This window comes from Octodon degus, unplaced genomic scaffold (genome assembly GCF_000260255.1).
Source record: "Octodon degus isolate 3935 unplaced genomic scaffold, OctDeg1.0 scaffold00035, whole genome shotgun sequence".
Taxonomy (NCBI): domain Eukaryota; kingdom Metazoa; phylum Chordata; class Mammalia; order Rodentia; family Octodontidae; genus Octodon; species Octodon degus.
Genome location: NW_004524611.1, coordinates 1,818,775 through 1,830,283, shown reverse-complemented (window position 1 = coordinate 1,830,283; position 11,509 = coordinate 1,818,775). Strand labels below are relative to the sequence as shown.

General features: G+C 55.3%; 1 protein-coding gene across 1 annotated transcript in view; it reads left to right on the top strand.

Moving 5' to 3' along the window:
- Positions 1 to 11,308, top strand: part of Spata48 (spermatogenesis associated 48) — a 41,809-nt gene extending 30,501 nt beyond the window's left edge. The window contains exons 8-9 of the mRNA XM_004630527.1: positions 6,013 to 6,120; positions 11,185 to 11,308. Coding sequence (XP_004630584.1) covers positions 6,013 to 6,120; positions 11,185 to 11,308 — 232 coding nt within the window. The remainder of the gene's footprint in view (positions 1 to 6,012; positions 6,121 to 11,184) is intronic.
- The last annotated feature ends 201 nt before the right edge of the window (positions 11,309 to 11,509 follow it).

Genomic DNA, 11,509 nt, shown 5'->3' with positions numbered 1-11,509 from the left:
GAGGAGGAGGAGGAGGAGGAGGAGGAGGAGGAGGAGAAGGAGTTGTCCAAGATGGCTTCCCAGACAGCACCTGGCCAGTGTCTGAGTGGAGCGCTGAGGCTTTCCTGCCTCCACTGGGTTATGCTGCAGTCTGAAACATCCCGCCTCAGCCCAGGTCCGCGAGCGGCTACGGATAGCAGCTCCTTGCCCCAGCACAACTCTGCTGTGCCTGCACAGGACTTTCACACCTATGCTCTCATTCGCTTTTCTAAATAGTATGGTGGGGCCAAAGGCTGGGAACACGCTCTGTCCCCGGGTGGCAGATGAGGAGGCTGAGGCAGGAGGACCTGCAGAGCATCCCAAACCATGCATTTTGTGAGGAGAAGTTCAAAGGATGGGCCTCCGCGTCCCCGGGGCCCTCTGGCTGGGGCGGCTGCCGGGGCCTTACCCTCGCCTGCTATTTCTCCCCCCTTGTAAATGGAAGGCATGAAGATTCTGAGAATAGAGGGGGACACCTGCCCACGAGGCCACACTAATCATGGCAAAATGCTGCTTCCTGGAAGGTACCTCGGGGCCACATGGCATGGTCAGAAAAGTGGCCCAGTGACCCCGCGCCTTCCCAAGGTGTTGGGTGTCATGTGTGTTTCACTTTGAGAGCAGCACCAGACAAAACCACAGCTCCCAGGGTCAGTCTCTCCCTCCCCAGGTGCACACCACTGAGGGCTGTGTGGCCTCTCCCCTTGTTGGGCCTTTGGACCCAGGCTCCTGCCAGCCTCAGTGCACGCTGCATGTGCCTCCTGGCCTTCCTCTCTCTCCTGACCTCCCTGTACCCCCGTACCCCACTGCAGACACTCTGCAAGGGAGCTGCCCCTGCTGCCGAGCAGGCCCAGACCAGCACCTCCCTGCATCATAGGACTCCACAGCTCTCAGAGGGCTCTGATTCCCCAGCTGCCAGGGAGTTGGGCGTGAGGGCCCACCTCACACGTCCTTCCCAGCCTCAGGCCTCTGCTGTGGGCACTGCCCAGCCTGGCAGGGGTCCCTCTTGTGGCCACCTCTGCTTACCTGGCACCCAGGGTCTTTGTTTCTCTGGATCTTTAAGCTTTTCAATGGCATTTTCTAAACGCCCTCCTTGGCTGGTGTCTTAGTTACTATTTTACTTGTTGCCGGGACAAATACCTGCCTCTAAATGAAGAAAGGAAAGGTTTATTTAGCTCTCAGTTACAGGAGGGTTCAGTCCATATTCCGCTGCCTCCAGGGAAAACGACAGCAGTTCACTGAGAGAAAACAATGAAGAGCAGAGGAGGAGCCATGACTGCCTCTCTCTTCTTTCTATGCTAACTGTGGAGAGGAGACTGGTGGTCCACTGCGAAGATTGTAACTTCTCCAAAGTGGTGGCTGAGAAGTCCTCTGAAGACTGGGACTTCTCCACCAAAGCGGGCAGGGCAGCAAGAAGCCCTCCTCAACTCTTGGGCCCTGCCCACCTGCAGGGCTCGGCCCCCACAGGAGAAGGAGGGAGCTGATTCAGCCAGGGTGACACAATGTATCAACTAACACAGCTGGAGAAGGTGGCCCAGCAATGCGGCACTCCCAGGGCGCATCGGTCCGTATTCCATCCCTACGCGGTGATGGGGAAAGCGCATTAGAAGTATTGGTGAATGTGACAGGGGGCGGAGCTCAGATCTCACTCGATTTCTGCCCAGAACAGTTCTGGTACGGGATTGTACGGGAACTGGACCTTGCTCCTCCAAGGACACCCTGAGCAGCCCTGCCCTGACCTCGCCAGCCTCTTCCAGCCGGCCAGGAGGCCTGTCCTCCTCGAACAGCTGGAGGCCCCATCTCTGGAGCGCAGGCTGTTGGGGCCGAGGCCTGGTTCTGCCGCGTGGCAGTTTGCTGGCTCTGGGCATGTGGCTTAGACGTTCCCCATGCTGCTGTGTGAAAACTGGGCTTTGTAATAAGATTAACAGCACAACGGTATTGTGAAAATTAAATAGCTTATGTAAAGCATCTAAACAGAATGCAGCACACACTCAGCGATGTTGGTCATGCATGCAGGGCTCAGAGATGTCACACACGTGCCTAAGGCTTTATCCACACCAGCAAAATGTGTATTCTGGGTGGAACATGATTTCCCCCATGTTTTCGTATTTTCTGTATCACTTTTTTTTTTTTTTTTTTTTTTTTTTTTTTTTTTTTTTGCGGTTCTGGGGATTGAACTCAGGACCCTGCACTTGCCAGGCAAGCACTTATTCTACTGAGCTCTCTCCCCAGCCCCTGTATCACTTTTAATGACACACAATCTGGGCTCCCTTTTTGCTGGTTTGCTAAACTCCCCTGCTTTCTGAGATCATTTCTATTTTATTATGCTTCGTTGAGAGAAGCCATCAGTGCTAAACGTAATAAGATACCCCAAAGTCAGGCTCAGAGGGACTAGGGGCACAAAGGCTGGTGTTCTAGTTACAGAAGCCTGTAGAACAGGACAGAAACATTTCCCATTTCCTTTTTTAAAAGCTGTATGTGGTTGCTTTGGATCTCACTACCCAGCTTGGACTTGCGTGGTCCTCCTGCTTTAAGCCTCCCCAGCCCTGGAATTACAGGCATGTGCTACCGTCCCTGGACTCTGTGGCTGGCTGAGCTCACCCTGGGGCTGGGGCTGGCACAGCATGTGGTGCAGGGGATCAAGCCACTGTCCCTGCACTTACCTAAGCCTGCCTAAGCAGGCACGTTAGTCCACGAAGCTATCTCGCAGCCCCACAGTTCCCACTTTCAGTGGGCCGCTCTCTGCTGTCCTCACACAGGGGCTGCAGCTCTGTGAGCGCACGGGGAACCCCAGAATCCACCTCACAGCCTGAACACACCCTGCAGCATCTCTCATAGCTGTGTTCCCTCCAGTTGAGAAATATCACCCCCCCCCCCCGCAGCCATGGAAGCAGCCCAGCCAGCATCCCTCTTCCCCACCATGGGGGCAGCGTATCATGTGGAAGACAGCAAAATTCCCCTTGTGATAGTCCTGCCTGCAAGGGTGAAGTGGAACAAACTCAGAAACAGCCTGAGTGAGAACTTTCGTTTTCAAATACTTGGCAGTTTATGATGCAACCGCATTCACCCTGCAGCCTAAGCAGCTAATGCGTCTAGTATTTCACGAACAAATGTGATTACGAGATGTGATATCATGCCACACGGCAGCATTCACGTAACATAATGCATGGCACTGTTTGGCATCTATAACCCACGTGGCACAGCAGCGCGTGGAGCTGGAGGCTGCGGGCACCGCAGCCCTTCGGCCCGCTCACGCCCAGCTGCCGGCCGCTGTGCCCCTCCGCTGAAAGGCCCAGACTGCGTAGGCGTTCAGTTTTGCAGGTGTCTCAGAGGCAGTGGAAAAACCTGTCGCACAGATGGAGGGGATTTCCTCCACCGCAGGCATGGAAGCTTTAATGAATGTTTGGGCAGGGACACACGTACACGTCGGTAATTGTACCTCTCTGCGGCCGCCTCTCCAACTTTGGGTACGCGTCTTTAAGAAAATTCCAAAGAAATCCTAAAGGGCGCTGCACAGAGCTTAGCAGCTTCTGTTGCCTGTCTGGGTCCCGCCACAAACTGTGCAGCTGCACTTGGAGACAAGCTCTCCAGCTCCTCTCCGCTCTAGGACTTTTAGCACGCTATCAAAAGCCCCGACCCCAGGCCTTCCCCACTGATGGAATAGGCCCACAGGTCAGGGAGCTGGGCTTGGTCGTCTGCTCTGCAGATGCCCCAAGACTGCACTCCGGACGGCAGCGCAAGCCCTGTCTCCACATGTTACTCTTTGCAGTCCTATGTGCTTGGAGAACCTGCTTTCTCTACTTCCACAGTCCCGCGTCGTGTTCTGCTTCTTTAGAGTCCTATTTGTCCCCTAAAGTTAGCTGAGTGCCTACTAAGCAGCCCTTGCAGCTTTTATGCCCATTCATGCCTTGGGTCCCCGGCATGGACTGTCCTCGCTGTGCTGCAGCTGGCTGAGCTGGGCTCAGGAGCTGTGTCCGCCGGTCAGGCGGGGAGCTGCGCTTCCGCTGGCTGCTTTCCCCCGCTCGCAGACTGCAGTGATGTGCGCCACTCAGCCTGACCTTGTTGTCGCGGATACAGTTGTGCCAAGGTGTCCCCAGGCTGTGGGCCGTGAGCCAAGAAGCCAGCACCTACTGAGTTAGAGTTACGCTCTTGGAGGAAAAGTGTCAGGATTACTGTGCAGCTTGCTGCCCGGGGGAACGATGTCCCTCACATTCCATCACTTTGCTCCTCGTAGTTAAGACAGGAGTTGTGTGATCAATGATCAGCGCAGGGTGAACCCTAAGGAGCGGCAGTAGGCATCACCACAGCTTTCCACATTGCTCGCAGACAGGTCCCCTGGGTTGGTATCATTCCCCTGGGCCACGGCTGAGACGTGAAGCTCCAGGAGCCATAAGGTTCACCTTGGAGAGCTGATGTGGAAGGTCATGCATTCTGCAGATGTTTTCTGACCTTGAGTACCAACACATTTCACTGACTAGCACTTCCTTCGGGCCTATCACTTGACACATTAAGCGGAGTGTGTTTGGCAGCTTTCCACCCCTGTGACAAAATGCCTAAAAGAATCAACTTATAAAGAGGAAAGGTTCCTAGAAGTCCACGGTTCACTGAGGCTTAGTCCACACTACTTGCCCCTCTGCTTTAGGCCCACGATGCCTTAGCACATCCTGGTGGAAGGTGGGCAAAGATGTTTGTTTAGATCCCAGTGGCCAGAAAGCAGAAAGAGAACAAGGAAGAGACCAGGGTCTCAGTGTCCCCTTCCATCCCATGCCCCTTAACCTCTCCCTTGCAATCCTCACCTCCTAACATCTCTACCACTTCCCGGGGAGCCCACTGGCCAGGGCTCGGGGGTGATTTTCAAGATCCAAATCAAAAAGAGGTGCAACCTCTCGTAAGTTCAGTTTCTTGAAAATTATGTCAAAGATAAATGGTTGCAGGAGGGGGTTCTTCTGGCTTACTAGATATGTGGAAAGGACACCTATCTAACCAAGATCTCCACAGAGAACTCCCTTCTCCACCTGTGATGGAGTCTGGGTCCTTGTCGCTGTGGTAGATTACATCTGGGGTCAGTTTTGGCTGAGAAACCCACTACTGAGATTCTAGGCTCCCCAAGATGCCAGGGGAGTGGGGTGCAGGCCACTGAGCTGCATGGAAGCTGTGAACCCAGAGCCCATTCAACCTGGTGCCACCTTTGTTTCTATACAAGGCCAGGAGAGCAAGTCGAGGCAGGAGGCCTGCTACAGCTCCACCGAGGGACTGCATTCTGGCACGGGGCCTCCCCGGCTGCAAAACGTTTCCTGCACTCCTTGAAATCCACCTCCTTGCCATTGCTCTTGTGGGCAATGGAGGTGTCACATCACAGGTGCAGTGGGTCTGGCTGCACCCTGGCCTCTGCCCACCCCTGGGAAACAGTTGGGGTGGCCACGTGGGACGCCAGCCCAGGAGACACGCAGGGACTCCTCGCATCTTTCTGCAGTGCTGCTCGAATCCGCCCGTCGGAGGCCTGCTTGCCTGGCCAGTGAGCACTTTCCTGTGCATGCTCATGTGTCCTCCCATGTCCGCCTGTCTCCCTTTCTCTCCTCTCTGGCAAGGCCAAGGATGGGAAAGCAGAGCTCCCCACATGGTAGAGCTAAGCAGCCAGCGTGCGGGCTGCAGTTGGGCCTCAGTGTGCGGTCTTAGGAAATCACCGGAGATTAGTAATACGGGGCAGCGAGCCGTGTAGGTAAAAGACTTGCAAATTTAAAATAATAGCAAAACATGCACTTGCAATATGTCTTCTCGACCCTGGAGTAGAGCCGCTGCCCCAGCGTCTGTGTCAGCACCGCAGAACACACAAGCTTTCTTGCTTGGACATCCCAAGCTCCAGACCCTGGGCAGGGCAAAAACATAGGGCCGCGTCCTCCTTTATACTTTTCATGTTTGGGTTCTGGTTGCCGTGACTATTTCCCAAGTCATCATTCTCATTTCCCCTCATTCTCCTCCTTTAACTCCTCCCTTCAGGGCTGCAAATATTCCAGGATATACTGGCAAGGTTCATTTCACGGGTACCCAGCCAGCAAATTCGAATATTCCATCAACAACCCCCTCACCAGACTCAGAGCTGCACCGGTGAGTAGGGACCCCATTATTCAATTTGCTCCGAAGTGTCAGAAGGGGAGGCCCTAATGATGCTTATTGCGTTAAAGAGCAATTAGATACTCATAGCAAATTTACACTGCTTTGTAAATGGAGAGTCAGGTCCAGAAAGAAGAAGAGTTAGTTTTCCTGTGGAAGAGAATTTTATTAAGCTTTGTGCATGCTTTTCTTTTGGAACCTTATTTAAAGTTGCACTAAAAATATATAGATTAATGCCTGGGTAGGTGTTGCTGAAAGGGCCATTGTGAGACATCTGGCACACAGTAGGGCGCACGTCAGACGCACAGTAGGGCATGGCGTATTTGCCTGTAGGATTTGGAGTGTAGCGCACACACCCTTCCCACCAGGAAGATGACCCAGAAGGAACCAACGTGAGGTGTGTTTGAGTCTTCTGAATGCCGCCGCACGTTGTATCAATAACAAAAGCCCTGGGCTGTCATGAACGATCTTAAACTTCACTTTCGCAAGTTGGAATAGAAGACACTGATGGCAGGGCAGGAAGGTGCTTGGATCTGAGTCTAGCTGTGGGGAGCAGCACACTCTTTCCCATCCTAACCCAGACCTGCAAGCTCTGGGTGAAAGCCCCAGCTGCAGGAGAGAGGATGAGGCTCTGAAGGCAAAATCATGCCCTGCGTAGAGGAGCAGCCTTGGGAGGACAGGGGGCTGGGAGGGCAGGAGGACCCTTGCTCCCTCCCCCACAGGGCTGCTTCACACAGCCTGCCTGGGCCCTCAAGAGCCCGGATTTACAGGGTCAGGCAGCAAAGACCCCAGCTCACAGCAGCTCAGCTCCAGACTGGAAGTAGAGACATACGAAGTCCCTAAGAAAGGAAGCAATTTCAGATGGTGACATATATCAGGGGAAGTAACAGCAGATGACACAGAGAGGGCTGCCGAGTCTCACGACAGCAGGCCAGGCCTATCTGAGGAGGGAACGTTTGGGGGGAATGCCCTCTTATTTGTAGGGAAGGTTGGTTTTTATGGGACAGTCTCACTCTGTAGTTCAGGCTGGACTTGAGCTCACTGTGCAGTCCAGGATGGACTCGAACCCACAGGGGTCCTCCTGCCTCGGCCTCCCGAGTGCTGAGATCACAAGCGTGTGCCACTGACTCCCAGCTCATCTGGATGTCTGTTCCTTCCTTCTCTTTCCAACTGTGCGGTGAATTTGTCTGTCTGTTGAGTAAGTGGCAAGCGCCACCCGAGCTGCAGGATTTCACAGCAGCAAAGCCTGTGTGCAAGGAGCTTGGGGCCTTCCAGCGGCGAGCAAGGAGCAGCCGAGCCAGGGGAGGGCGACGGCCTGCTCCATATCCACAGTGGCTGAAGGGCAGAGCCTCTCTCGAGGCACAGAGGGCAGAGCTCATGTCCCAGACACGTGTCTGCGAGTGCGGGCTCCTCACGGTCCCACTGGACAGATGAGGGAACTGAGCCCATGCACCCAGATGGCCTGGCCAGGAAGGGCACTGAAGGAGACCTGGGGGAGGCGGCGGGGAGCGGGTGGCGGGTGGGCTATCAGACCCCTGGGGCTGGGCTGAGGTGCGGGGACGGGTCTCAGGAGGGCGTTCTCCGCACAGAACTCACCCTCTGAGTGCTACTGTGTGCGTGTGTGTGCGCGCGCGTGTGTGTGTGTGCGTGTGTGTGTGTGCGCGTGTGTGTGCACGCGTGTGTGTGCGTGTGTGTGTGTGTGCGCGCGCGTGTGTGAAGGACAGGGATTAAAGGAAAGGAATGGTGAGGGTGATATGGTGACCTGGGTGCCTATAATCCCAGCGCTCTGGGGGGCTGAGACCCAGAAACACCTAGTGTGAGCCCAGTCTAGGCAATTTAGTAACTTAAGTGGACCATGTCAAAAATCAGTAAGTCTGTAGCTCTCTAGCTCTCTGTGCATCTATCTATCTATCTATCTATCTATCTATCTATCTATCTATCATCTATCATCTATCTTCTGTCATTTATCTATCATCGTCCTCTGCCTATCACCCCTCTCTCATCTGTCCATGTGGCTGTCCGTGTAGCTCATGCAGAGGCCCAGCGATCAGTCCCCAGGACCCCCTAGTGCTCCTCCACACAGAGGGCTGCACCCTAACACAGCGAATCTAAATTTCTGGGTTGAGGACTGTGCAGCTTCCAGCCCTCAGCTGCCTTTCGTACTTACAATTAGTAGGGTAGAGTGGATCGCTGGTGCTCTGAACTAATAGTTTGCATTCGGCTGCCTCTGCAAACACTTGGGATTTGGGGTCTCCACATTTCCATGTATGATTTCTAGGATGAATTTTGTTGTGTGTCTCAGCGTGGGATACAAATATATACTACAGTGAGAGAAATCAATATAACAAATCCTCTCTCCTAGTCACCCATTCCGCTTCCCCCATGGTAGGAGAAGCTAAAATCCACTCACAGTAAAAATTCTGGGTGCACCCCACCATCCCACCCCAGGGCCTCATCTCCGGGTCACCTAACTACACCCCGGGTATGGCCCGAAGTCCCCTCATTTTTCAGTTACCTCTGTTCCTAGCTGAACGCTGTCCCCTCCAGGCAGCACCAGGAAGCGGAACCTGAGTCTTTTGCAGGACACACATGGTTGTTCCTGGGAGGCACAGGACACACGGTGACTGCCACCCATCACTCCAGAACAGGTCAGGAGCCCCGAGGTGCCTTCTCAGGTTCTTCTGGTCAAGGTCACCTCTGGCTGAATGCTGGATGGGCGCAGTGCTCTGCCTGAAGAAGCAGCAGGGATGGGGCAGGGACAGCTCACCCAGCAGACGGTGCCCAGCGGGACTGACCCTGGACATTAGTCTGGCCCTGGTGACCAGAGGCTCACCCTGTCAAGGAGCCCCTCTGATTTTCTGGGACAGTATATTTAAAATGTTCTGTAAAAATTTTCAGCAAAAGCCTGAGCCCCGGAGTCTGCCTGCTGAGTACCCTGAGGACACAGCGAGCGGGCTTCCTCCCGGGCTGGTCTGCTTGGTCCAGGCGGACTTTTCCTGTCACTCTTGCGCTCTCCAACCTTGCTGTCACCTCCTGAAGTAGTAGAGCCTTGGCCTCGCCCGCGGTCATCTGCAGGCCGTCCCGTGCCCCTGGGCCTCCAGGCCCTTCCAGCCGCCCTGGGCAGCAGGTCCTGCCCCCTGGGCTGTCCGAGGCAGCCGGCCGGCTTCCGTCCCCGAGCCCTCCTTCCGCTGGGGACCTCTGTCCACCGGCGCCTTTCCGGGGCTCGCTCTCTGTCTGACCCTCGCGCTTCTCCTCCTCCTCCTCTCTGGGCCCCGACCCTTTCTGTTCCTCCTGTCTGCTTGCCCCTCGGTGCCTGGCTACCCCTGCTGGCCCCTAGTTCCTGAGGCTCATCCCGGCTCCCTGCTGTGCCTTCCCGGAGCAGGCGATGCCCTCCACGAGGCCAGGGGTGGCGGTGCGTTGGTCCTGGATCTTTGCGGTCGCTAAGGCTGCAGTGGTGGCTTGGGGGGTGGTACGTTACCTAGAATTTCACTGGCCACACAGAGGGAAGCCACGCCACCGCCCCGAGAGCCTTAGGGCCCGTGTTGTGTGGGACGCAGGAAGAGGTGACTGAAGACACGCGAGCGAGGAGCTGGGCTGCGCTGGGGAGGGCGGGGCAGCTCGGCGATGCCGCCCCCACGCCGGTTCCATCCGCGGTAGGTCAGGTTCGGTCCCTGGCCCGGCCTCTGACGTCATCATACGTCACATGACCAGAACCAAGCCCGTACTCGAGGAGCTGCAGGGCCTGGGGCTGCCATCCCACCCTGGCGCCCCAGCTGAGGCTACACAGGGGCGCCACCGCGTGCGTGTTTGTGCACCCGTGCGTGACTGCAGTGGTGGCCTGTCCAACTCCCGTGGAGGTGTGGACTGCCACCTCTGGGTGTGACAGGCAGAAGCTGGCCACGGGATAAAACCTCGCCTGTGTATACGCGCATCCAGCTGGTCACTTTCTTTTAATCACAATAAATTCGGCAGGACAGATTTATTTCTACTGTGTAGGCAGGAAAACTGAGAGCCAGGGAGGGCGGAGACCCTGAGGACTGGGGCCACAGACTCTCCCTCAGGAGTGCACCCTCTGGACCCCCTCACCCTCAGGCTCCCTGGGCTGCACCTCCTGCCTTTCTGCACAGCCAGTCACTTGCCTCCTTACCGCGTGGCGTGGCTCTAGGTACAGAGCTGCTTGGCAAACGCAGGGGCCGTGCTCAGCATGAGCTGTTCCCAGCCAGCGTTCTCTGCTCCATCTGACCTCCTCTCTCTGTTTCTCTTTCTCTTTCTTTCTCCCTCTCCTCATTGTCTTTCTGTCTCTGTCTCTCTCTCTCTCTCTGTCTCTCCTCTCCTCTCCTCTTATCTATCCTCTCTCCCTTTCTCCGTCTCCTCTGTGTGTTTCTATCTCTCTCTCTCTGTGTCTCTTTCCCTCCCTCTCTGTCCCTCTGTCTCTCTCTTTCTCTCTCCCTCTCTCCCTGTCTCCTCCCTCTGTTTCTATCTCCCAGTCTCTCTTTCTGTCTCTTTCTCCTCTCTCCCTCTGTCCCTGTCTCCTCTGTCTCTCTCCCCCCTCCCTTTCTCTGTCTCTCCTCGCTCTCTGTCTCTGTCTTTCTCTCTGTGTCTCTCTCCTCCCTCTTCTCTCTCTCTCTCCTCTCTCCCTCTCTCCATCTCCTCTCTCTGTCTCTCTCCCCCTCCCTTTCTCTGTCTCTCTCTGTCTCTCCTCGCTCTCTGTCTCTGTCTTTCTCTCTGTGTCTCTCTCCTCCCTTTTCTCTCTCTCTCCTCTCTCCCTCTCTCCATCTCCTCTCTCTGTCTCTCTCTGTCTCTCTCTGTCTCTCTCTGTCTCTCTCTGTCTCTCTCTCTTTCCTCTCACTGTCTCTCTCTCTGTCTCCTCTTCTCTTCTCTTCTCTTCTCTCCTCTCCTCTCCTCTCCTCCCCTCCCCTCCCCTTCTCTCTCTCTCCCTCCCTTTCTGTCCCTCTCTCCCATTGACGTGTGCCTACAGCTGGAGAACGGCTGAGGCTGTGCGTTTTCAAGTGGATGCTGCTCCTCACTTTTTCCCTTCCTTCTTCCATTCTGTCTCAGCACTTTACAGAAAGAAATGGCTGTTGACATCTTCCGCCACCAGGGACCACTGTCCCGGATGGTCACAACTGTGAGACCCTACAACCCCTTCAACAGGAAGGAGAAAGAAACTGTGTTCTTCTGAACGAGGCTGCCCTGCTGTGCACAGCATGATGGGAATAAAAGGTGTGGCTGTCCTCTGTGTGCTGCCTGTGGATGCTACAGGACCCCACGGAGGGCTCCTGGAAGCCAGCTCTTTTGATCTTGTGACCTCATGATAATTCTCGCAGCAGGCATTCTACCCATACCTTTCTCTGCTGGAGGGCGCCCGGGAGTATTTGTGATT